Source organism: Martes martes, assembly GCF_963455335.1.
Source record: "Martes martes genome assembly, chromosome: 12".
Taxonomy (NCBI): Eukaryota; Metazoa; Chordata; class Mammalia; order Carnivora; family Mustelidae; genus Martes; species Martes martes.
In genome coordinates, this window is record NC_137900.1 from 96,046,752 (window position 1) to 96,072,998 (window position 26,247).

The following is a 26,247-nucleotide window of genomic DNA, read 5'->3' on the forward strand; positions in this document are numbered from 1 at the left end:
GTTGCTGCGGGAGGCGCGTTGGGTTCTGCAGCCACATGGGTTTCTCCCTCCAGACCCACTCGCTTGGCCTCTTGTGTGTGGAGGCTCTGCCCCGTGCACACGCGTCCTCATGCGCTGTCCCTCTGCAGCCCCAGGACGACACCTGTGCTGGGACCGCGTGGGCCTGGTACTCACGTGAGCACCCGGCTCTCCTGTGACGAGTGTCTGCAGGGCACGCGTTTCCACCCTTGGGCTCTGCGCCTTCGTCTTTAAAGCGGATTTCTTTGGTCTCTGTTCTTGAATCTTGTCCGGACCACCCCCACCCCGTGCCGTTGTTGCTGTAGCTGGGCTGTGATCCAGCATCTTCGTGGTGTTAGGGTTTATGTCGTCCATTACTCATTTTTCTCTATGTTTTGCCTTTTGGATTGAATTTTTTATGATTCCAGTTTGTTCCGCTCCTGGGTGGACTGTGTCCGTCTTTTTCTGGCCTCTGCGGGGACCGCCCCGGGCTTTCGCGTGCATGCGTGCGTCTGTCCGTTGCTCCTGGTGCCGCACCCGCTGACATGGTGGCAGGGTCTGATGGTAACATGTCCCGAGCCCTCCCTCCTGTCTTGTCACGTTGTAGTTTCCTGTGTGCTAGCCCCGCAGGGTACCACGGTCATGTCTCTTCGGTTCTCTTCCAGACTGCTCAGACGTAAAAGTAGTCTTTGGTTGACTCTCGTTTAGACCCTACCCCGGGGCCACTTCTCCTCTGTTGGGTCGGAGCCCAGGACCCCACTGTCGTGGCCGCACCACAGCACAGGCCACTGCCAACAGTGAGTTCTCTGGCTTCTGTGGGCCTGGAAATGTCTCTGTTCTGCCTTCCTCTGGGGAGGTCTTTTCACGGGCGTGGACCTCCGAGCACCTGCCAAGGCTGCTGTTGCCCTGCTCCGTGGTTTCCGGCGAGGCTGCGGCTGCCCTTCTTGTTTATTCTCTGGTGTGATCAGTTTTTCTTCAGCCGCTCCGAGGTTTTCTCTTGTCTCTGGGCCTGGGTGCCATGGTTTTGTTCTTTCTTTTGTCTTTCTCTTTCTCCAGGCTCTCTGAGCCTCTTGGACTTTGATCTGGTGCCTACTTGTCCTCTAGCCTCCTCGGCCTGCCTGTCCTCCCATCTGGCACTCCGGTCACACGTATGTCAGCGTATGTGACAGTGTCTCAGCCGGGCTGCTCCGCGCTCCTTTCTGGTTCTGTTTCAGATTTGGGTTAATTACAGTGACCGTTTTCAGTTCAGTAACTTCTTTTTTCTGGGCTATGGTCACAAGCCGGTCCTATGCATTTATCTGTTGGCGTATTTTTTATTTCCACCAGTTTTATTTGACTATTCTACCATTCCTGGTGTGCCTGAGCAGCCCGGCGCTCCGCACTTCCCTTGCGCGGCTCTGGCTCCTGGCCGTGTGCTCGGACTCCCCAGCAGAAGCCCTCAGCCGCCCCCCGCCGCTTGGGGCCCCGCGATTCTGGTGCGGGATCCTGCTTGTGGTTGGATGTTGAGCAGCGTCTCGTCTCCTGCTGCTGACAGCAGTAACGTCCGCGGTGTTGGCGGTCAGCGAGGCGCGCGCCGCCCTCGAGCTGCTGCTGTTTGCCCGTGTCAGCGCGTCACGCTGCTGCTCCTGGGCTCCCTCCCCTGGGACAGTCACTCGGACCTCTTTGAATTTTTTCCCGTGTTTTAAATCTTTTTTGCTTGGTTCTACATAACCTGCTTTCTGTGTCGTGTCTTGACTGTCTGCTCGAGAGACACTGACCGTGGTGAAGATGCCGCCCTCTTAATTCCACTCCTTTCTCACACTTGCAGTTTGCACTGTCTTCATTGCTGGTTATAGCCGTGTTTGTGGTTTTCCTAACACACTGTGGAAATGCTCCCAGCTGAGCCAGGGGCGTGCTTGGATTACGTTTCTCCGAAACAACTCTTTACTTTCCTGAGTTAATGGTTTTCTCATTTTTCATTTTCTGTGCTCCTCTTACAAGTTCGGTCGCAGATGGATGGAATTGCACGTTTCCGTAGGCATTTGCAGCACATCAGGTCTGTCTGGGTCACTTTCTCGTCTTGGTGGTGCAGAACCCTCGGGAGCCCCTCACAGAAGGTGGCTGGGAGATGAATGGCTGAGACTTTGGATTCTGGAGATGATTTGGCCCCGTCTGGAACCCGGTGTCGGACTTGGTCTCCTTCGCGCTTTGAGACCGCTCTTCGTCCTGTCGTGAGGCACTTGCTGCCAGCCAGGAGCTCGCTGGTGTCCCGGGCGGCCACCGCCTCCCACACAAGCGGGATGGCCGCGTCTCCAGTTCGTGTACCCTTGCTTCTCTCCATTTTACTTTTCTTTTAGGTTCCCTGGATGGAGCCTCCAGTTTTCTTCTCCATTTTCCAAATTTTTGTCTGTTTGCTTCACTTTCAGATAATTCCCTTCCTTCTAGCACGTCTGTAGAAATTTCCCTTTCCTCCACCTTCATTCCAATTCCCGAGAGCTCCTTTTTGTTCTGCGAGCATGTCTTCGTTTAGTCTCCCGTTCCAGTCTGAGAGTGGCCGGTGACCGGGGCGCCGGTGACCGTTTCTGCACACTGTGCGCCCTGTCTTGTGCTCCTTGGGTGGCTTCTGTTTTCTGCTTGGTTGCTTTAGTCTCTGCTTTGTCTCTGCATCTCCCGCTGGAGCAGAGGTGTGTCAGGGATGGTGGGTCTGGGCCTCGCTGTTCGCTGACTCTGTGTCACTCGGTGTGGTGGGGGGCCCAGTTGGCGGAGCAGTTGTGGGGCAGGGCTGACCAGTAGCCCTTTGTCTGGTGCTTTGCTCTGGCTGCCCTGACCACTGGTGGGGCTCCGTGCATTCCCAGTGAGGTTCCACTGCTGGCCCACGGCGCCCCGCCTGTCCGGCCTGGTGTGTGTCCGTTCGGCTCACCCGGGACGGTTTCCTCAGTTCGCCGAGCTAAGCACCTGCTCCTCTGACACTGTGTATGTGGCGCCTGTCAGGCTGACTGTTCTGCCGGGCACACTCGAGAGGGTGGGGCCCTGCCTTTCCTCCGCACTCCACCCCCACCCCGACACGGGGCCCTCGGAGTCCGCCCCGGACTCGCACCGCGGGGCCCTCCCTGACGGGCTGCCACTGACCCTGGTCTCGTGTGATTGCAGCTGGGCCGGTGCACCAACAGCGTGGTCAAGCACGAGCTCATGCGCCCGTCCAGCAGAGCGCCGCTCCTGGTGCTGTGCGAGGACCACCGGGGCCGGATGGTGAAGCACCAGTGCTGTCCCGGGTGCGGCTACTTCTGCACAGCGGTAAGTGCCCGGCTCTCCGTGCGGTCCCCAGCGGGGCGGGCTCACGCCGGCGCTTGCTGCCTCCCTCCGCTGGCCGTCGGGGCGGACGCCTCCTGGCAGCTCCCGAGTCTGGAGGCCCCTCCCATAATGCCCTGGTTTTGCTGCGGGTGAGCCTGCAGGCTCCCGGGGACAGCTAGGACAGGGCAGGCGGTGCCCTTGGTCCCCTCCTCCTCCTCACTGCATCTAAGCACATGGCGGCCCGGCTGCAGGCGGGGCCCGCCCGGCTCGCCTTCTGCTTTGCCTTCATGTCTTGGCTTTAGGGTCTTCTCTGTCAGTAGCTTCGTTCCACATATACCAGTGCCTGTGGTGCGCAGAAGAACATGGGCCCTGCGGTTCACTCGGCCCACAGCGGAGCTACCGCCTGGGCCAGGAGCTTCTCTGCGGTGGCTGCTCTTGGGATTTTGCACCCGTGCGCCCTTCCTTGTCTGCCGTACCCTCGTTGCTTGTGCTGGAAGAGAGGGAGGCTGTTTCTCTGTGCCCGTTGACCCTTAGCTCCCAGCAGGAGCACGCTGCTCTCCCTGCTTCTCTTCCTGCTGGGGCTTGACCTCCTTGGTGCTGGCGCGCGTCCTTTTCTGAGGCCCTCGGGTTTGCCTGAAGTGCCCTTGGTGATGCTGGGTAATGTCTGCGGCACACCGCTTCTCCTCGCTGTTCCGAGATTCTCTTCCTGGACTGTCCTCTGGGGTCCTTCTTGGGACCTGGTCTCTGTGCAGTCTCTTCCCGGGTTAGAACAGTCGGAGAGCGAGGCCTTGGGCTCCTGGGGTGTGGGGGGCCGTCAGGCGGGTTCTCCCCTCTTTATGCTCTCTCTTTAGAGCAGGGGTGGGGCCGGGTGGGGGCCGTCTGGGCGGCTCCGTCGGTTAAGTCTCTGCCGCTTCGCTTCAGCTCCGGTCATGATCTCAGGGTTGTGGGATTTGAACCCTGACCGGGCTCCGCACTCGCGATGGAGTCTGCTTGAGATTCTCTCTCTCTCTCTCTCTCTCTGCCCCTCCTGCTCTTGCTGTCTTTCTCTCTGTCTCTCAAGTAAATCTTCCCAAAAACCAAAAAGAAAACAAAGCAGGTATCCGTGTGGACACACCGCAGATGTAGACCGTGGGTTCCCTGTGTACCTAGGCAGGACTGGGAGCCCTGACTGTCCAGCGGGCCCGTGGCACCCACACCACACTCACAGGCGGGTTCTGCACACTTTGTGTACTTTCATGCACGTTAACCCTGATTGTAAACAAGGATTTCTCATCTCCCCGTGTTCAGGGTAACTTTATGGAGTGTCAGCCTGAGAGCAGCATCTCTCACCGCTTTCACAAAGACTGTGCCTCTCGAGTCAATAATGCCAGCTACTGTCCCCACTGTGGGGAGGAGATCTCCAAGGCCAAAGAGGTGACCATCGCAAAAGCCGACACGACCTCCACCGTGATGCCGGCCCCCGGGCAGGACAAGAGCTCCCTGGTGGAGGGCAGGGCTGACACGACCACGGGCAGGTAGGCGCCCGGCACAGCTCGGTCTGCTCTCCGGAGCCCTCTGTGTCTTCAGGTGCTGACCCCTGTGTGTGTGCACATGGCCTCTGCCCCGCGGGAGTGTGTCTGCGCGTCTGTGCGTCTGTCGCAGGCAAGCGCGGTACCAGCTCTTCTGGCACCGGCAGTTAAGGTTTGGAGGCCGGATAAATGGAAACGGAGTTTTGTGAGGGGAAGGGCTCCTGTTGGGAACGTACGGGATAGTAGATGTTACGCTGATACCGCGAGGAGTAGCTCATGAGGGCTGTGTAAAAGAGCCTCGACCTGTGGACGTAGCAAACTGAGCACCGGGGGCGGGGGGCGGTTCCGTCTTGCTCTTCTGTACTAAGGCTGCTAGTCTGTATGCACGTAACCCATCTCGAGTCAGATTTCTGGGCGGGTTTCCTCCCACTGGGGAGAGCGCGGCTTTGGCAGCTCCAGCTGGGAAGCGCATTCGGAAAAGCAAACTTGGATGTGGTCCTGGAAACCCTGGAAAGCTTGCCCTTTTGCTTTAATGTCACTTTTCCTGGGAATTTGCCCTGAACTGGACTCTGATCCAAGGACTGAACAGAGAGTGAGTCTGGAGCTGTTTTCATGCTCAGCTGGAAGGGTCCGAGCGAATCATGTTCTGTGTTTTCATTGATTTCCACGAGAAGGCGAGTTTTTCATTTATCTGCAGTTCAGCCTGTCATTTCTTCCCTGCCCTGAAGCACTGCGGGACCACTGCTCTTGGAGGACGGCAAGCCGCAGAGCACAGCGCCCCAGGCGGCCGAGGGCTTCGACCCCACCGGGCCTGCCGGGCTGGTGAAGCCAGCCCCCGGCCTTTCCCAGGGACCAGGGAAGGAGACCTTGGAAAGTGCTCTGATCGCTCTGGATTCAGAAAAGTAAGAACCAGTCTGCATTTTCAGACGTGGCTCTGGGCCTGAGCCACTGACCTCTGCCCATCTAGACACTCCTTCCTACGGGTTTCCCTTCCCTCCTTGTCAGCCGTGGGGCTGTTGGAGCCTGTGCGTCCAGACCCCCTCCCCCCCAGTGCTTCCCCTGCCCCCACAGTCGCACTTCCCAAGGGTCTGCACCGTGTATGCCACCTCCTAAGGGCGCTGGGCTCCCTCACGGGGTCGTGGGCATTCCTGAGGGGGTCACTGTAGCATTCTTCAGGTTTTCGATTAGTGGTTTTCATCAGGACAATTCACGTATTTTTACACTTTTTGAAGAAATTATTGCCAACTGTCCATTATACTAAGAGCAGAAGGTGACTTCTGCCAAGTCCTTAGTGAGGACCATCCCGTCGTCCTCTTACAGACATGTCCCCAGGGTGGTGGTGACCCCTGGCTGCCGTTGACCTCAGGACAGAGCAAATGCCACTTGGCTGATTCCTCATCTGTGAAGTGAAGGGTTGGATCACGTGGCTTTGAGGCTCACCTGCCCGCGCCCAGGCAGTGCAGCCCTGCGGGGGGCCCCGAGTCTGTGACTGGTGAGCCAGGCAGCGCTCCTCCCCCAAAGGGAAGCCCAGCAGCGGCCTAGTTCACCAGCGCCTCAGGCCAGGCCCCATGTCCTTCCTCAGGGCAGCGTGCCGCTCTGCCGGAGGGGGCGCACGTCAGCGTGCTCTTGACCGGGGGAAGCTCGGTCAGGAGTCCCTGCCCAGTCCCCCAGAGCTCTCACTCCATCCGTCTCCAGCCTCCTCTGTGGCCCTGATGTTACTGTGGCTGTTGCGTCCCCCCGCCCCGCTCGCCAGGCCCAGACCGCACGCTGCTGGAGGGGGCAGGCTGGGCCCCGCCACCTCAGGGCTTCCCTTGATCCCGTGCTACAAAGGGATGGTTCGCTGTGTCGTCACAGTGCGTAGAAGCCCCAGGAACCATTCTCCTGTTGTGGATGAAGAAGGTAGTTGCTCATTTTTGTTATTTTTTCCTGTGAGATGCCTGAGCCTGGTGAGTTTCGTGGCCTTGACCCTGAGGCATCAGCAGGTAGACCTCCCCAGGCCTTCCTGTCCTGCAGCGTCCTTCTGTGCGTCTGCGTCTGCGGTGGCAGGGGGGCCGGGAGCCCAAGTGGGGCCGCCGGTGGTCCCAGCCGTCCCGCTCTCTCCGCAGACCCAAGAAGCTCCGTTTCCACCCGAAGCAGCTGTATTTCTCCGCCAGGCAAGGGGAGCTGCAGAAAGTGCTGCTCATGCTGGGTAAGCGGCCCGTCCCTGCGGCCCTGAGCACGCGGTCGCTTGTTAGCTTTTCTGAGGCGGTGGGGTCGTTGATCTTCTTCATCCGCGCCTCGTTTCTCTGAGCGGCGCCCAGCGGCGTTCACCGTGTGCGACGTTCGTATTCTGGTGCTCGTGGTGACAGAAATACTTTCTAGGAATTTCTCATTTTCAAAGAAGACTTAGGTGTACGATTACATTAAGAGAAGACGTAGATCGGGAAGAAGGAAGAGGAGTGAGCGGGGGCCGGCCACGAGCTGGCGGCAGGAAGGCAGGAGCCAGCCGTGGGCAGAGCGGGACGCGGCACGCGGACCTCCGCGCGTGCGTCTTCGGGTTGACGCACCGGCTGGTGCTTTCAGACCCTTCCCAGCTCTACTCCGGCCAAGGAAGGGCAGTAATTTGATTCTGAGCTCTCAGCTCGAGGCTTTGTTTCTCTGGGTTCCAAAGAGTGATTAAAAAATCTCTTTACTTGACAGTCAAAGAAGAAACTCAGTGTTTGTTCTAAAAATCTAAGTTATTTAATGTTGACTGAAATGGCGGTTTTGGTCATTTCCCCTAGGCTTGGTGGGGTGCTGCGGTTGCCTGCCTGCTCTGTGGCTGGTCTGTTAGCGGATTGTCCACCGCAGGCCTGCTGGCTCTCGCGCACCAAGCCATGTGTGTTTGAGGCTGCCCAGTGGGCCTGTTGTCCTTGGGCTTAGCAGGTGCCCCCAGTCTGGGAGGAAGGCCGAGAGCAGGAGTGCTTGCAAATACAGAAGGAACCCCAGAGAAATTCTGGGAGCCTTGAGTTAGACAAGGTCAGTGAGGGAAGGGATTTACATTGTTAGGTCGTTGCTGGCAGTAGGCCCACGTGTGGAATTTGGTGTGGAACGAGCATACTTCCTTTCGAGTCTTCCCAGTGCGTTTGGACCTAGACATGGGGTGGTGGGTGATGCTGGTTCTCGGTGGTCGCCCACATGGGCCTTTCCCAGCCCTTGTGATCGCCCTAGAGTGGGGGGGGACTAAAGGCTGCTTCTGAAATAATCGGTGAACCCTGTCTGTTGGCAGTGGACGGGATCGACCCCAACTTCAAGATGGAACACCAGAGCAAGCGCTCCCCGTTGCACGCCGCCGCGGAGGCCGGCCACGTGGACATCTGCCACATGCTGATTCAGGTCGGATGGCGCGGCCCTCTGCCGAGCCCCCCACCCGCTCGCGCTTGTCTTTGTCCAGTAAAGTAACACGACTCGTGGTCCTGAGAGCGCACAGGTCACACGACCCTTCTGGCTCACACAGAAAACCGGCGTTTCTGTCCCCTCAGTCCCGGCACGTCCTGGCCCTGCTCTCAGCCCCACGGCGGCTTCTCTGGCTCTTTCTAGATTCGTTGTTGTTGTTCCCATTCTACATTCAGTTTTTAATATCAATTACTGACTTCAGAGCGTGGAAAGGCTTGGCCGTGGCGCACTCACACCGCCCGCTCCCCAGTCTCCTCCTCGGATCACGTCCCTGTGTTGCCGAGATCAGCGGGTAGCCCTCGTGTTGGGCGGTCCCGTCGGTACTTTCCGGGCTGGCCGCGGCGCCTCCGACAGTGGTAATTGTCGTGTGCTTCTGTTGTCTCTTGGCCCCCTGCTGATTCATTCCTAACCCTCTGAACAGACTGCGTCCTGTCTCATGTCACCTGGAAGCCCTGTTGCTTGGTCCTGTGTCCTCTTTCTCTGGGCCACGCCTTCCCTGACGCTGGCCCTGTGTTGGGTCCCCTGTGTGCTGGAGACCAATTCTCAGCCTGACCCTGTATCTCCGGGTGCTTCAGGAAATGTCTGCCCCACTGGTCTGAGACTTCCCTGTGACGCAGTGGCCTTTTGACTCCTTTGGGGCATTTGCTGTGTCCTTTCCTGTCCCTCGTTCTGGGGTTTCTGGATGCCGCCTTCCCGTCTGCCCTCTGGAGCCCCTGTTCACACGGTCAGCCTACGGACGCGGTCTCGGGCTTTGCCCCCCGCTCACTAGGCCGTGTTCTTGGTTCACCTTCAGCCCCTCTGGGGACCTCTCACCTGTGCCGTCATGTCTGGAGACCCAGTGCCCTCTCTTGCTCCTTTTTCGTACCTCTGTTCTTCCCTTGAAGATACTACAGTAATTCTGAAGTTTTAGGCTGTTCTGTTCATTTTGGTCTTTCTTTTTAAAGGTTTTCCTCAAATGCCTGATGATTTGTCTTTTTTCGCATCTAAAGCACTAAAATGCTGGCGGCGGGTCCCTGCCTCGTCACTGTTGGGCGCCCTGCAGACATAGCTGGCCGGAGAGGGGTGCGTGCGTGCGGGTGCTCTCCTGCGTGTGCGTCTGTGGGAGCTGGAGGTGCTGGGGTCGCTGTCCTCCCTCAGCCTCACCTGTGTGGCTGTCCCCACTCGCCTGGAGCGTTTTCGCATTGTTCCGACCCGTGCTGATGGACGTGGCGGTTGTGGGTAGAGCAGGACACGATCACGCTGATGTTTGCGCGTGTGTCTTACCGTAGACCCACCTGTGAGTGTGGATCTCTAGCTCCCTCGCATGCCATAGAGCCGCTGTTTGGATGTATCTTGTTAAGCAGCATGTTGCTAGAAAGTTTAAAAGCTCAGTCTGATAATCTTGGTATTTTAATAGGAACTTTTATTTTAGATAGTATTTATCGTAATTCTTAGCATTTAAATACATTTTTGCTGTTTTATACTGTTCTAGTTCTTAGTCTTTTCAAACAAATATTTATATTTTTCAATCTCCTTTTGTTGCCTTCTTTTGGGTTGAGTTCGCTTCAGTCATCTCACTTCCTTTCTCTTCATTCACTCTTCTTTCTGGCCTCCAGAGGTCACTCTGTGGTCTGGTGTGCAGGCCTCCTGTTTTCCAACGGGCAAGACGAGGGAGCCGCAGACGCCAAGGGGAGGAGAGAAGGCCTTGCGCTGGCGTGGTGAGCTTGAGCCGCTTCCGTGGGGAGGCCCATGGAGGCCTCAGGTACGAGCTCAAGAGAAGCCTGGCAGGGCTCAGCTGCCGGGCAGCCAAGAGGGCTGCTCATAGTGGTCGTGCAGGGGTGGGTTCTTGGCCGTGACCGTGATGGGTGGCTGATCTGACAGAGAACGGCAGCTGGCATGGCCATCGGGGCAGTGACCACTAGCACGGTTGCTGGTGCTCTGGGGGGAGAAGGCTGGGGGTCCACACTCCAGTGGGACGCCGTCTCGTCCCCGCTGCGAGGAGTTGCACAGGCGTGGATGTGGTCTGTGCTTTTTCGAGGGTCGGCTGGAGGCCCGGTGCTGTGTGGGACCTGTGGCAGGACGGGGCCGGGACGGCGACAGGCTCGCCCTGATGGTCCTGTGTGCTGTGCAGCGTTGGGTGAGGGGCCGCCCGGGCTCCTCCCCGTCTCAGACCAGCGTGGGCGCTTCTTGGGCGACGTCCCGGGTTTGGGCCTGCGTTGCTGCTTGTTTCCTCTCACTGTGAGGAATGATCCCACCGTCTTCTGGCTTCTGCGCCTGCTCTGAGAAGTTAGCTCGCCACTGCTTCGAGAGGGCCTGTCTTCTCTTTGGCGCCCTCCCCCTCCTCTTTTACTGTTAAAATGTGTGTGTGTGTACGTAAGATGCCTACGGAAAAGTCCTTAAGATGTCAACGTCCTGTTGATAAAGAATCATGAGGAGCACCAGGTCGGGACACAGCCCTGCCCACCCCCTGGAGGGGACGGCTCTCCGGGCCCGCGCGGTGACGGCCCTGCTCGCTGCGTCTCTCTGGCTTGATCACCGGGTGGCTTACCTGTGTCTGCCTCGCCGCTTTGTGCTCCTCGAGGCACACGGTGGGAATTCTAGTGTGTCTTCCTTTTAGCCTAGGAGCGGAAAGCCTGCTTGTGCCTCTGAGCGCAGGGGCCCGGGGGGCTGTGCTCTGGTCCAGCCCTGCCCCTCCTGCCCTTGTGGGAGGCACGGTCCTGGCAAAGTGTCTCTCACCCCACACCGTGCGCCGGGCAGGCTCTGGCTCTGACCCCCTTCCTGGTCCCACGGTGGCCCCGAAGCTGCCGACCGGGGTCGCTGGCCCGCGTTCTTCCGGGTGCCTGTGCTCTCGGGGTTTGAGGAACGTTCCTTCGCGGCCAGGAGCGCCTGTGAAGAGCGGTTCTGAGATCTCTCCCTCCTGTTCAGCTTTTGGCCTGAGGCCTCACTGCAAACAGCTCTTGTTCGTTCGGGCGCCAGGGCGCTGCAGGGTGGCGTGCGCTGCCGCCCGAGGCCGTCTGGGTTCGAACGGCCGAAGTCCACGGAAGGAGGCGTGTGCTCCTGAAGCCCCGCTCCCTGTTCTCACGGTTCTCTCTGGCGGGAAGCCCGACGTCACACGGGCACCTCGTGGTTTCACTCACTCTCCTGTCTCCTCCCCCGTCTCGAGCTTCTCCTGGGTTCTTTGGCTTTGTTTCTCAGTCGTCCTTACCTTTTTCTGGTGATGGTCACTTTCTTCTGGGCCAGCTTTTGTGGCATCATTTCCGGGTTGTCTCTGTGTCCCTGTGAGGGCCTCTGTCACGTGTTGCCCCTGATTTCAGATGGGCACACAGGGAATTGGTCGTAGGTCCTCAGACCTGCCTCCCACATCTCGGACTGGTCTGACCCTGGTGTAACCGAAGTTCAGGGTCCTGGTCCTCTGACCCCTGACGTTCTGTTAGTGCCTAGTCTCCAGCTCTGCCTGTGGCCCCCAGCCCTGTTCTGCCCTCTGGAATTCACCAGAAGTCTCGTTCAGAGTTCCCGAACCACCTCAGTCCCCTGCTTTCCTTAAGTTCACCACTTTGGATCTATTTAAGAAGTTCTTTTTTTTTTTTTTTTTTTTAAAGTTCTTAACTCATTTTGTTAGTTTTGTTTTTAATTGCAAACAGTAAAAGCAATATTATTCTCAGCCTTTTCCCAGTAAATATTTATTTTACGAACTAAATACTAGGTTTTGGCACATCAGTTTAAGAAAGCGGGCAGTTTCACCCCCATGGGGAAAAGGTTTTCATTGTGAGACACCCAGTTTGCTTATGGCACACAACACATTTTAAAGTTGGACCTTCTTAAGTTCCAGACAGACTGAAATCTACGTATATTTGCTGCACCTTTAACTTTTCAAGTACATACTCTATTGGAAGTGTTAGAGATTGCTTCAAAATACTCAGTATTGGAAATCAGCTTTTATTCTGCTTATGCTGAGAATCATTAAAACAGCCAGAGAAAGAGGTCAGTGAGTCAGGGTGTCCTGTGGTCTCCGAAGGCCGGGTTACTGCCCGGCTACCGGCCCACTGCCCGGCTACCGGCCCGGGCCTGCTGAGCAGCCCCCTCCACATCCCTCCTTTGCCTGCTTGCTTTTATTTTATTTTTTAAAGATTTTAGTTACTTTTGACAGAGCGCACGCGTGTTCATGCCAGTTGGGGGAGGGGCAGAGGGAGCAGTGGACTCCTGCTGAGCAGGGAGCCCGATGTGGGACTCTGGCTACCCAGGTGCCCCCCTCCTTTCCTTCTTCAGAAGGTCATGACCTCTCACTTCTAAAGGTCTTGTCACTGATGTGCTGTAAACATTTTCGGTTAAGAAAATGCCCTTCTTGAACTGAGGGTTTGACGGTGGTAGAAAACTCCTGTCTTTGAATTTGGTTCTAAAGACTCAGCCGCAGTGAGTAGAAATGATTTGATTGAAGCTCATGAGGTCTTTCCGCTTGCAAGTGTCTGAAGTGTCCGGGTGCCGGGTCGGGGCGGCACTGGGAGCTCTGGACGCACCTGAACTGTCCGGTTTCACTAGGCGGGCGCGAATATTGACACCTGCTCGGAGGACCAGAGAACCCCGTTGATGGAGGCCGCGGAAAACAACCATTTAGACGCAGTGAAGTACCTCATCAAGGCCGGGGCCCTCGTGGATCCTAAGGTACGCACCCCCTTACGCGTGGAGGTCCCTCAGCAGGAGGGGCGGGGCCCCTTCCTTGTGGGGACGTCTTCAGGGATTGGCAGCACCCAGCGTCCGCCTGCTTGCCTGGAAGTAGTTAGTAGTTCACCTTGCTTGGTTCCCAGTGTGTCTGAGAAAGCGCTGGTGCGCACTGGCTCTGCCGTGCAGAGGTCTCTAGCTTCCTTCCTTTTGTACATTTTCCCTCTTCTGACTTCCACGTGGAGCAATTAGCACCCCTTGCAAAAGCATCCAGATTAGGAAAGAAGTAAAATGACCTCTGTTCATAAATGGTATGGTTTTTATATGTTGAAAAATCCTGAAGAATTCCCATAAAAACCAGAATCAATAAATGCGTGTAGAAAAGTTATAAGATACAAACTCAGTGTATCTCTGTACGCTGGAGGTGGACTATCCAAAGAGGAAATTAAGAATTCCATTTATAATAGTATCCAAAACAATAATATATAAGGAATAAACGTAACCAAGGAAACAGAAGACTTGTTCACCGAAAACCACGGAACGTCGCTGAAAGAGACGAAAGAAGACGTGAGTGTGTGGAAACGGGACCCGTGCTCACGGGCTGGAAGACGGAACGTCGCCGAAGCGTCCGCACACCGGGGGCGAACCGCGGGGTCCGCGCGACCCCTGTCGGAGTCCCAGTGCCATTTTTAGAGATGGAGAAAAACCAGTCCTGAAATTCCTGTGGATCTCAGGGACCCTGAGCGCTCAGAACCACCCCGCAGAAGGACGGAGCCGGAGGCCTCCCGCTTCCTGACTCCAGACCCGCCTCGACGCTCGCGGTCAGCACGGCGCGGCGCTGGCCTGGAGACGGCCGCGCGGACCGCGGACTGCGGAGAGCGGGGCCCAGAAACGAGCCCGCGGCGGTGGCAGCCGGTTCCCGGCGGCGGGTGCCGGCGTCACTCGGTGGGAGGAAAGGGCAGTCTTTTTAACAAATGGTGCCGGGAAGGTGGGATCTTCACGTGTGGAAGTGTGGAGGAGCGCAGCTGGATTCTTCTTTACTCTGCGTTTAGTTACTCACTCAAAATGGATCAAAGACCTAAACATAACAGCTAGAACCGTAAGTCTCTTAGAAGAGAAGAAGAAGATCGATCTTCACGCCATTCATTGGGTCTGACAGTGGTGTCTTGGGTATAACACCAATAGCACAGATAATAAAATAGATAGATTTTTAGTATTCATATTATAAACCTATAAAATAGATAAAATAGATAAACTTAATCAAAAATAAAAAATTTTCTGTGTCAGAGGACACTAAGAGTGTGAAGAGACAACCCACGGAATGGGAGAAACAGTAATCCTGATGGGGAATTCCTATCCAGAATATATAAAGAACTCCTACCACTCAATAACCAAAATCCAGCCCAATTCAAAAGTGGGCAAAGACTTTGAGTGGACATTACTCCAGAGAAGGTCTGTAAATGGCCAATTAGCACATGAAAAGATGCTCAGTATCACCAGTCATCAGGGAAATGCAAACCCAAACCTCAGGGAGACGTCACCTGGTTCCCTCGGGGCGGCAGTTGCCCAAAACCGGGAAGTAAGTGCTCGCAGTTGTAGAGAAACGAGGCCTTGTGCACTGCTGCTGGGGATGTGAAGTGCAGCCTCTGTGGAAAACGGTTTGGTGGTTCCTCAAAGAGGTGCCAGGGGAACCGCCGTGTGACCCGGCCCTTCCAGTCGTGGGCATTTGCCCGGAGAAACAAGACATGGCACGAATGGGTGTCTGCGCCCCCGTGTTCTCAGCAGCCTCGTTCGCAACGTGAGGCGGCAGCAGCCCCACTGTCTGCCACAGAGGGACGGGTTAGGAAAAGGTGGCCTGTGCGCGTCACGGCCGCCGCCCGGCCCTAAAGGAGAAGGGAGCCCCCGCACCGGGGAAGGGCTGAGACCAGCCTGTTCCAGAAGGACACACCCTGTGGGATCAGCGCTTGTGAGGACCTGGAGTCGTCCAGTTCAGAGACTGGGAGAGGATTGAGTAAAGGTCACGGGCCGGGTGCGGCAGTGTCCCTGCCCAGTGGGGGTCTGTAGGGTCCGCAGTGAGGGCCGCACGACCGTGAGGGGATCACTGCCACCAAACTGTACACTTAAAAACGACCAAAATGGCAAATCTTTTATCTTGTACATACGTACATATGTAATTACAGTGAAAATGTAAAAATGATCTTGTAGTTTTCACATGAATACACATTTTTCCAGCCAAAGACTTACAGTGTTCATAGTAATTTATCAGCTTCCTTTTCCCCATGAGATTATCAGTGTTTTTCTATTAAATCCTGTTTTATAACATTATTTGAGGTGGCTGCGTTGTATTTCATGATGCAGTGGTATCACTTTTAGTCAAATTTGCTTATTGCTTAGTATTTTTGTTTTCAGTTTTTTTTTCAATTTCCTTTTTTTTTTTAGACTTTATTTATTTATTTGACAGAGAGAGACACCGCGAGAGAGGGAACACAAGCAAGGGGAGTGGGAGAGGGAGAAGCAGGCTCCCCGCCGAGTAGGGAGCCCGATGTGGGGCTCGATCCCAGGACTCTGGGGTCACGACCTGAGTCGAAGGCAGAGGCTTTAACCCACTGAGCCACCCAGGCGCCCCCCCTGTTTTCAATTTTTTTTTTTTAAAGATTTTATTTATTTATTTGACAGACAGAGATCACAAGTAGGCAGAGAGGCAGGCAGAGAGAGAGGAGGAAGCAGGCTCCCCGCTGAGCAGAGAGCCCGACGCGGGGCTCGATCCCCGGACCCTGAGACCATGACCTGAGCCGAAGGCAGAGGCTTTAACCCACTGAGCCACCCAGGCGCCCCCCCTGTTTTCAATTTTTTAAAAGATTTATTTATTTTCAGAGAGCGTGGGAGCATGAGACCAGGGGGAGGGGCAGAGGGAGAGAATCTTTCAAGCAGGCTCCCCGCTGAGTGCAGAGCCCGACATGGGGCTCGATCCCACGACCCTGAGATCATGACCTGAGCCAAAACCAAGAGTCGGATGCTTAGCTGACTAAGCCACTCTGGTGCCCTGTGTTTTCAGTCACCGTTATACACAGTGCTCCAGTTAGCATTTTTTTAGCTAAATTTTTGCATGTTTGATTTCTTTAGAACATATTTCTGGGTGTGGAATTGTTAGATTGAAATTTTGAGGGGTGTGGGTTTCAAAAAATATTTTATTTATTTGACAGAAACAGTGAGAGAGGGAATACAAACAGGGGGAGTGGGAGAGGGAGAAGCAGGCTCCCTCATGAGCGGGGAGCTCGATACCGGGCTCGATCCCAGGACCCTGGGTCGCTGCCCCCAGGAGAAGATAGCCCTGTTCAGATCTGGGTTGTGTCAACAGCGGAAGGTTTTGTGATACTCAGTACAAGGTCAGACAACTGAGAACACTTGAAAATAAGGCAGGCCTTTACACCAACAACCATACATTTTTGTATTTATCATACAACTAAAATTTTAAATGCCAGTAATGTGGGGTTTGACTGGGTGGGTTTTCTTGAGAAAAGCAGGTTACTGACTAAATTGAGGGTCGGTCAGAAATATGTTTATCAGTGTGTGTGTGAAAATCTCAGATGACTCCTCAGAGTGCCAGAAACAGGGAAAAAGAGGAACCGAGGAAACGTGGTCCAGACAGGAGCGGGGGGCAAGGAGAGATGCTGTGAGGAGAAAACGGCAGAAGTGTATCCGCGCGGGCCCTGGGACTCACGACCAGGAAGAGTCCGTGTGTGCAGGGCCCGAGCTCTCTGGTTGGCACTGAGTCTGGCTGTGCAAACCAGGATGCAGATGGTGCCCCGGCCCTCCCAGGACCCCCAGGGCTCTCCTGGAGCTTCCTGGATCTGACCTCCACAAGGGAGGGTCGCCTTTGTTTCGTTTTGAGATGCTGCAGTTAATGGGACCTATTGAGCGAGCCTGAGGAAACAGAGCTGAAAGCTAATGGGCAGGTGGGCCTGCAGCCACGGGGGGCCAGGTGCAGGCAGGCGGCCACTCTGACGTGTGTCGGCCTGCAGGGCGAGTGTGCCCCCGTTCTGGGCTCCTGCTCTTCCCTGCCATTTATTATTTTTAATTCTGTGGCACATAGACCGTGATTATGGAGTTATTAGCACTAGTCGAATGTGCAGTGGCGGCCATTATCTTGTAGAGGCCCCAGTGGGCATGGGGCCCTCTTGTCACGTGAGGAGTGCAGGTCCCTGGCGCAGGCCTGGGGGCTGTGTTGGAATAGAGGCCACGGTGCTGCACATGGCCACGTCGAGAAGCCCGGGGCGTGCCTGACCCTGACCGGCCTGCGGGAGAAAGGAAGGGATTGGCGCTTGACCTGATGTCCCTGCAGGTGTCTCTTCCAAGGTGAAGAGGCCTTGCCCCATTGGTGTCCAGAGCTTGGAGACTGGAGCCCGATGGACGGGGCTTGGACCCCAGTTGTGCGACCTCTGGAAACAACTCCGCCTTTCTCTGCCTGGGCTCCTTGCCATTCTAGAAGGTGCCTCTCTAGTGTGGGGAGCGGAAGTTCACTGTGGTGGTGCGCTTGGCCGTGCCGGAGGTCACGGGCTTTCTCTGGGTCTCAGTGGCGCTTGTGTTGCAGGACGCAGAGGGCTCCACTTGTCTGCACCTCGCTGCCAAGAAAGGTCACTACGATGTGGTTCAGTATCTGCTTTCGAATGGACAGATGGACGTCAACTGTCAGGTAACGCTGCCCCCTGCCCTTGCGGACCCTCCACCTGGCCGCCTGGTCAGTGACCCCGTTCTCCGTCATAGCAGTGGTGGCCCCTCCCCGTTCTCTGCAGCCCCCTCGGAAGGCCTGGCCTTGCCCCCGCGGCCGCCTCCCCTGCCTGACCACTGGCTATTCTGAACACTCACCACCGGCTCAACTGCCCGGCTGGAGACTTCTCCCACAGCATCTCCCGGGGCTGACCTATGTGCCGGGCACCCTCCCTCCGTAGCCGTCTTCCCTCCCAGTGGCTGTCAGGGTTCCACGGCAGGGTCTTTGTGTACATGTGGCCCCGGCACGGCGAGGTCGCCTGTGCGTCTGGGGAGTGGTGCAGGAGAGCGAGCAAGAGCGTTGCCCTCCCGCTTGCTGAGACCCAGACCGTTCCCCTCCCCTGTGACTCGGTCCTGGAGAGGCCATCTGGGCTCACAGGCCCTGTCCGATCTTTCAGTCCAGCCATTGCCTCCAGCCCAGCTCCAGCAAGTCGCCCCGACAGAGACCCTCCCCAGGGGCCCAGATAGAGCTCCCTGCCTTGTGCCGCTCTCACAGGCCCACGAGCTGGATCCCTCCTGTTTCATTTTCTGTCTCCCACTTAGTTCGGTTTTGTATGTTCCTGGGCTGGGTTCCCTGTGGTGTGCTTGTCCCTGTTGTGCCCCCAGGGCCCAGGTGGTGCCCGCAGCCAGGCTGCAGGGATGGCCTCCCTGTAGTCATGGGGGCCGCACGTCTCCCAGAGAGGTGGCAGCTGGTGGGGGAGGGACAGGAAGTCGTTGGGGATGTGTTGGGGAGGGTTGCGCTTTCTGCCACCAGACCGTGAGTTGGCAACATGATACTCATTTCCTGAAGACTTGCCTTTTTCTGGTTTAAATAAAACTACCCACCACCACTGAGTAAGGAGACAGGCCTGGGTTGTGGATGGTAGAAAGCCAGCTCGTCGGAACCATGACAGACCCTAATACGGGGTCAGCCTGGGCAGGCTTTCTGCTTCCTGCCCTTCAGGAAGAAGTGGGAAGTGGGCACAGCCTCCGTCAGTCTCTGGGCTTGGATGTCTGGCCGTCTGCAGTGTTGGCAGCTGGTCATACTTCATGCTCGGGGTCTGTCTGGGTCACTGGGGCTGGTGCTTCCTACCAGCCAGACTGCTGCTCTGGGAGGGATGGTCTGGTCAGCATTTCTTGGTCCTTACGTGGTCCAAGCAGGCGTCCTGGTGGTGACTGCCCAGCAGGCTGCAAAGGGGCGAGGGCACCTGGCGGATCTGTCCGTCCCCCTCGGAGCCGAGGTTCCGGCTGCTTCCTGCGCTCACTGAGGCACTGGGGGCTGCACCCTGAGCCTTGGTCTCCTCATCCACAGAATGGGGACTTGGACTGTCTCTTGTCTCTTGTCGTCATCTTACAGGTCCTGAGTGAGACCGCTTCATGTTACTTGCCTGCAGAGCTGTAATGGATTTTGTGTGTGTGTGTGTGTGTGTGTGTGTGTGTGTGTGTGTGTGTGTGTGTGTTGTGTTGTGTTTTTTGGCTTTTTTTTTGAAATTAGGATGACGGCGGCTGGACGCCCATGATTTGGGCCACGGAGTATAAGCATGTGGAGCTTGTGAAGCTGCTGCTCTCCAAGGGTTCTGACATCAACATCCGGGATAACGTGAGTCTCTGGCTGTCACTGGCCCTGAGCTCCCCCAGGGAAGTGGATCCTGGCGGAGGGGGGAGGGACCAGGGTGTACAGCGCGGGCGGCAGCAGCTTCTCGTTCTTAGGAGCCTGGTTGCAGCTCTGCCCTCTTCTTTCATGTTTTCCGCGGCCCCGGTGGACCCGCTCTGGCTTCCTGGGGTGGTTTTGTGGGTTGACCAGTTGCTGCGTGTAGACTGAGGGGCAGAGGTTCCTGAGACCTGCCCGATGGATAGTACCTGCCTTTGGAGAGGTGAACCTGGACTGTGATTGTGCCACCAACTGCCACGTCTGCAGTTAGGGCCCGGGAGCCCAGGGCGCACCCCATACCTGGGCAGTAGCAGTGGGAGCACTGTCTTGGGAGGAAAGAAAGGGACCCACCATGTGCCTGGACCATGAGAGCTAAGGTGCTTGTGTGGATGGGTAGTTTTATGGGGCAGATTTGTTTTCAGAAAACAGGGTTTTGGTCAGAATATTTGCCAGTTCCCCTGGGAGTAATCTCCCAGCCTGTGTATCAGACAGCAGGTGGTTGTAGTTAATTATTTTATTACTTTTAAAAAGATTTTATTTGTTCGAGAGAAAGAGGGAGATCGTGACAGATCATGAGCGAGTGGGGAGCTGAGGGAGAAGCAGACTCCCCGCTGAGCAGAGAGCCCGATGAGGGGCTCCATCCCTGGACCCTGAGACCATGACCTAAGCCGAAGGCAGACGCGTAACTGATTGAAACACCCGGTAGCCCCTCCAGTTAACATAAAAGGGCGTTTCGTGGAAGGTCTTCAGGTAACAAGGTAACAAGGCAGAGGGATGGGGTCCCAGGGCGGGTGGACACTGTGTGCCCCGCAGAGCTGTGTCAGCTGCTACAGAGAGTCACCCAAAGCCGTAAGTGGAAAGTGTGGCACAGACTCATGAAACTGATAATGAGTTTACGGTGAGCTTATAGTGAGACGTGATTTTTGCAGGCATGCCGTTCGGTACGGCGCGAGTCACGTGGAGCCTGAGTGCCCAAGGTAGGGAGCCGGGTGGTGGGCGGGATGGGCTGTCCAGATCCCCGTTTTTTTTTTGTTTTTTTAAAGATTTTATTTATTTATTTGACCGAGATCCCAAGTAGGCAGAGAGGCAGGCAGAGAGAGGGGGAAGCAGGCTCCCCGCGGAGCAGAGAGCCCGATGCAGGGCTCGATCTGAAGACCCTGAGATCACGACCTGAGCCGAAGGCAGAGGCTTTAACCCACTGAGCCACCCAGGCACCCCCAGATCCCCGTTTGAAGAAGGTGGGGCAGTAGCGAGCACCACCGGATCACTCACTGTGGCTGCTCGGCTCTGGGACCCAGCCCCGAGTCTGCGAGCCGGTCCTGCTGGCCTGAAACCGGGAGCAGCCGCACAGGGGCCGGCATCTGGGCCTGCAGCTCGTGGCGCAGCCGTGGGGTGTTTCTGTTTGTGTCCTTAGAGCTGGTGTCAGTGCAGTGGTGCTGCCTGTAGGGACCCAGGGGCTGGGAGGCCCAGGGCAGCTCTGGGTGAGGGGAGAGGTAAGGGCTGTGATGAGGTCCAGTGTGGCTGCCGTAGGGGCCCGTTGGGCTCTGTCCTGCAGACACTTCGTGACACATACCGCACAGCCTCCTTCGAGCATGGCCGCGGCCGTGTGTCCTTGGCGGGCAGGATGTCAAGAGTGTGTGGGTGCAGAGCAGCCCACGGCCTCATAGGGCCTGTGGGTGTCAGTGCCTGTGCTGCTGGTGGTCCCCGAGAAGCAGGATTGACTAAGCTGCGTGTGTGTTGTTCCTGTGACAAACAGCTGTGTTTTTTCGCCCTAATAGTTCTAGCGATGTGTCCATGGTGCACCGTGTAAGGTGTCCAGGTGAATGTGTGTTAGCCCCAAAAACCGTCGCCACGGTCAGGACAGTGCGTGACACTCTCAGAAGTTTCCTCCCACCCCTGCTGCTCCACGTTCCGTAGCCGGATCCCTGCACGGGGTCGGTGCCCAGCGGCAGCCGGGCTCAGTGTGCCGGCTCGTGAGTCTTCACCTGGCCGCCGACGCCGGGTTTTCTGGGCTCCGGCTCTCACACACACAGTGCTGTGGACACGCAGGCATGTGTCTTTGTGTGGCACATGCCGTCATTTCTCTCTCACAGAGCCCGGGTCCCCTGTTTACAGAGGCTGCCCGGCCCCCACGGTGGCTGTGCCTGAGAGCGGGGTCTGCGAACCGCTGCTTCTCATCCTCCCTGGCACTTTCCGGGCTTCATGGGCGTCCTCTTGCCGGCGGGGGCGGGCGGGTCTTGTTTCCTCGTTCTTCCATTGTAAGAGTTGCTGGATGTTCTGCGTGTACACTGGAAAGCCTGATGTCCGGTGTCTTGCGTGCAAGTCCACTGTCAGATGTTCTACAAGCCCTGGCACCTGTTTCTGAGGAGCAGATGCTTTTTAATTTTGATAAAGTCTAGTCTATTAATATTTCCTATTTATGGATCTGGTGTTTGTTGTTCTCCTTAAGAAATCATTGCCTGACCCAAGATCCCCAAGACTTTCCTTCATGTTTTTGTGTAGCGGTTTGTTCCGCACGAGGGTGTCTAGCTGTCCCGGCGGCGTTTGTTGGGGAAGCCGTCCCTTCTCCGTGGCGATGGCTTTGCCCCTTTGTCCACACGTGTGTGGCTCCATCCCGGGGCCCTGTCTTCTGTGCTGTTGGCCCACGCGTGTCTCTCCTTACGCCAGCACCATGGTTTCTCAATTAAGAGAAAATGCTGTGTTACACACACACAGGGGTGTCCCTTTCCTCCCTGCTGTTGGTTTCGGACGTTGTACCGACACGGAGATACACCGTTACTTTGGTTCAGCAGTGGCTCTCTTTTGGAAACACTGCAGTCTCCAAGGACCAGTGCCCGAGGCCACCACTTCCTTTGCCACTGAGGTCTTTCATTCCAGGGTGCTTTGTCGTCTGCATGTCTGACTTCATTTCTTGCGACCTGTGGCGTGAGGTCGCTCGCGGCCCCTGATGCTCTTCTCCTTTCCCGCAAGTATTTTTTCACCGTGGATCGCAGTTTGCTGATTCCGTCGCAATGTCGCTGTGTTTTCAAGCTCATCCTCTTTCCTTCAGAGCCTGTTGCGCTGTTACTCTCATTGACTGTGTTTCTGGCAGACATCGTGCGAGTCGGCTCCCAGAGTTTTGTTGACCTTGGGCTGCAGGCCAGACTCGGTCAGTTTTACCTTGCCGGGGTCTCTGCAGTCCCGGGAAGGAGCTGAGCCCTGTCCCGGCTGCAGCAAAGTTACCTGGAAATAGTCTACTTTGGGTTTTGCTTTCTAGGTTTGTTATGTGGGTGCCAGCAGGCCTCAGCCTCGTGCTGGTTGTCTCTCTTGTGCGGGTACTCGCGCTGAGCCGTCTGCCTCAGCTTTGGGGGTATGTCCTCCTGGAGATCCAAGGTGAGAATGTCCAGATCTCCAGAGGCCTCTTTCCCAGCCCCACGTTCTGCTGCCTCAGCCCTGGCTGTCTTGGCCACCGGCCCTCAGTTCCTGTCTCAGGGTTTCTCCTGGTCCCCTCCCTGCCCTGAGGCCTGGATCTCAGGACCGTGAGCAGACGGACGCAGGCTCCCTTGTGTGTTTCTGCTCTCAGGGGTACAATACTTCATCGCCTGATGTCCAGTGTCTTGAAAACCGTTATTTCGCACATTGTGACTGTTTGGCTCTTTGAGGCAGGAAGGTCAACCCCAGATGGTCCCCCTGGCACAGTCCCTGCCAGAACCAAAGTGCCGTCCGTCACTTCAGGTGCGTGGGTCAGGCCTGCTGTAACAGAGCAGGCAGATCCCGGCTAGTCTGGGACTGCACATCCCTGGGCTCAGAGGAGCCTAGATGGACGGGGACAGTCTCTACCTGTAATTCTGGTCATAGAATCACAAAGGAACGAGAAAAGAGGCCCGCAAGGAAACCACGTTTGCTCAGGTCTGGACGGTGGAAAGATGAGAGGGCTGGGAGGCATCTCGACCAAGTCCAGGACAGGAAGCCCCAGGCAAATCCAGGCTTTTCAGAGAACACTAAGGCTGACAGAGGAGTCTTCAGTGAAGCCTGTGCCTGGGGCGAGCTTTGTCTTCTGACAGAGAGGGCCACTCGGCTTGACTCTTCCCTTTCCTCAGGTCTCTTGAGCCAGAAGCATCGGGTGCACTCCTGGTGGGGGACTGGGAGGCAGGTTCCCTGCGAGAACTGGAGCATTCCGGGAGGTTCCGTGGGTGGAAGGGGCGCAGGGACGAGGCGTGCAGGGTCAGTAGCCGGCACTTCGGTCTCGTGGGGGCTGGCGGGTGGGGCGGGCCGTGCACTGTGCGGGGCTCTGCCCTTGCCACCAGCCCCCTGGGGTGGCACCACGGAGGACAGCTGGGCTTGACTCAGGCGGTGGCTCCTGTGAGATCGTGGGGGTTCTTGAGGCGTGCCCGCCCCGCCCCCCGCCAGAAGAGCAGAAGGTGCATGCAGGGCAGCCAGTGTTGGTGGTGACTGTGAGGGGCTGAGCCCCGAGACCCAGTCGGAAGAAGAAAAGGACTAAAACATGCGCTGCCTCGTGCCCCGGGGGAAGGCAGGAACCAGCTAAAGGTCTGGTAAAGGAAGGGCTGACTGAGTCGCGGCCGCGAGCTCGGCCTGTGTGTGGTCAGAGCTGGGGGTGTGCCCGCCCTGCAGGGAGCACAGGGCCGGCAGCCCAGTGTGCGTGGACGGGGGGTGTCGAAGCGGCTTTCCCGTTCGTCCCCAGTGTGGTCGCTTAGCTGTTGTGTCCCTTGGAATTTACACTGATTTCCCACCGGGCAAAGCTGCACGTTGCTCTGTACGTGTCCACATTCCTCATCTCTCACATGAGTTTTAAATTTTCTTACCTTTTGCACGTTTGTTTTCAAAATGGCAGTGTAGCGATCCAAGAAACTTACTGTGATTATTCTAAGTCATGTATAGCTTGTATACAGCACAAATGGTGTTTTCCTAATCTTTGACTTAAAATTTTTATTTTACAGAGGTTTTTATGAAGTAAAATTTTAACGCAATCCGATTTGTCCACCTTTTATCTTTGTCAAATCTTAGACAAGTATTGTCCCGTCCTGCAATTGTACTTCTTTTCCAAAGTGAATATGATTTTACTCCCAGATGTCGTCGTGTTTAGGTTGGTCTAATTCCAGATGATTTTGTATTCTGTTTTCAAGATACTCAGTGCTGTAATTACATTACTTTTATAACAAGAACAAAACAAGACAGGACGCATGCTCAGCATTCACTGGGTCTTTGCTGTCTCTCGGTGCGCTGCGCTGTCTGTCCGTGCAGGAGGAGAACATTTGCCTGCACTGGGCTGCGTTCTCGGGCTGCGTGGACATAGCCGAGATCCTGCTGGCTGCCAGATGTGACCTCCATGCCGTGAACGTCCACGGGGACTCGCCCCTGCACATTGCTGCCAGAGAGGACCGCTATGCCTGTGTCCTGTGAGTGGCCCTGCTGTTCGCAGTCCCTGCACGGCTCCCAGGCACCCCGGGTCCTCCTAAGGGAAGCTCTTTCCCCGAGCAGGTGGCGACCCGTGTGAGATCAGCATGGCTCTTTCTGGTTCAGGGAGGGTCGAAGACTTAGATGAGTCTCACCCAGCACCCCTCATCAAAGGGGAGGGGACAGGCCGCCTCAGGAGGGTTGGAGGTGTTGGTGCTCCCCACTCTCCACCCAGAGTCCGTTCCTGTGTCCCACGTGTGTGGGTGCCGTTCGGGCCCTGGGAGTCGTCCTTGCTCTGCCGTCTGCGGAACCCCAGGACCCCACCCTGCCCGGTCGCATGACCTCAGGTCCCCCCCTCACCTGAAGATGTGGGGATGCCCTGTCGTGGGGCCCACGCCTGCTCAGACTTGGACCTTGGTGGAGGCTCAGCTGAGCGGGTTGTGGTGTGAGGCCCCTGGGGGGAGGGTTGCGGAGGGGCAGCTCCCAGGATACCACGCTGCCACCCTCCGTCCGGTGCTGACTCACCTGCAGGGCGCTGACGGTGTTCGTGGCGTGGTTCACCCGCCTCTCGCTGGCCCTGTCCTCCTTGAGCAGCGTGCCTTCTAATGGAAAGGCCAGATACCCTGCGGGACCATCCCTAGTCCTTTACACACGCTTCCTGACAAGGAAACTGAGGTGACCTTTGACCGTAAATGTGGGAAAGAAGTAATGTAGTGAACTTTCTGGAAGCACTGGTCAGCAAGCTCATTATCGAGGTGGAGGATGTGTTCCCTTTACTTTTACCTTCTAAAGTCATAAATCTCGTGTCTTTTAAATGAAGGTCTGAATGTTTTGTTGGCTTACATTTTTCCTTTTAGCCTCTTTCTTTCTCGGGATTCAGATGTCACCTTGAAGAACAAGGAGGGAGAGACGCCCCTGCAGTGTGCAAGCCTCCACTCCCAGGTGTGGGACGCGCTGCACACGAGCCGGGCGCTTCGAGACGCGGCCCCCGACAGGCCTGCGCCGACGGAGAGGACGGTGAGCAGGTGAGACGGCCGCTCTCAGGCCAGGGCTGACGGATGGGGCTCGAGGAGGGGGAAGCGCCAGCTCCTGGCCCAGCTGAGACACCTCCCCCGGGCCTGAGTCCAAGGTGCCTGGCCCAGGGCTCGGCGGCTGCCCTGTCGGGGTAACGTCGCCCCTTTCCGGTGGCAGAGACATCGCTCGAGGCTATGAGCGCATCCCCATCCCGTGTGTCAACTCTGTGGACAGCGAGCCGTGCCCCAGCAACTACAAATACGTTTCTCAGAACTGCGTGACGTCTCCCATGAACATTGACAGGAACATCACCCACCTGCAGGTCAGCAGTGGGGGGGGCGGTGGCAGGCCTCTGGGCCCTGGGTCCACAGGCATTTCCCTCACGGTGATCGCCTTCCACTAAAGAGTCTGAAGACAGATAAAGATCCTTCCTGAAAGCGGATCCTGTGCCTCGTTTTGGGGCCCCAGCCCCTAGAGTAGAGCCTAGCGTCCCCCGGTGAGTAGTGTTTTGGGGGCTGCGCCAGTGAGAGGAGCCGGGGCTGTGCCACCAGTGTCCCTGCCTCTGAGCTCCTCTTGCCTTGAAGCTGGACGTGTATCCTCAGGGCAGGGTTGTGGCCC

At 56.7% G+C, this 26,247-nt stretch overlaps 1 protein-coding gene across 5 annotated transcripts in view; it reads left to right on the plus strand.

The window, feature by feature from the left end:
- Positions 1-26,247, plus strand: part of EHMT1 (euchromatic histone lysine methyltransferase 1) — a gene marked incomplete at its 5' end in the record, with an annotated part of 138,329 nt that overhangs the window by 101,051 nt on the left and 11,031 nt on the right. For all 5 annotated transcript variants that reach the window (XM_080819252.1, XM_080819250.1, XM_080819254.1 and 2 more), the window contains 11 exons: positions 3,127-3,270; positions 4,555-4,781; positions 5,504-5,677; positions 6,881-6,963; positions 8,023-8,129; positions 12,705-12,827; positions 17,416-17,517; positions 19,066-19,170; positions 24,463-24,617; positions 25,473-25,640; positions 25,807-25,951. In XM_080819252.1, coding sequence (XP_080675378.1) covers positions 3,127-3,270; positions 4,555-4,781; positions 5,504-5,677; positions 6,881-6,963; positions 8,023-8,129; positions 12,705-12,827; positions 17,416-17,517; positions 19,066-19,170; positions 24,463-24,617; positions 25,473-25,640; positions 25,807-25,951 — 1,533 coding nt within the window. The remainder of the gene's footprint in view (positions 1-3,126; positions 3,271-4,554; positions 4,782-5,503; positions 5,678-6,880; positions 6,964-8,022; positions 8,130-12,704; positions 12,828-17,415; positions 17,518-19,065; positions 19,171-24,462; positions 24,618-25,472; positions 25,641-25,806; positions 25,952-26,247) is intronic.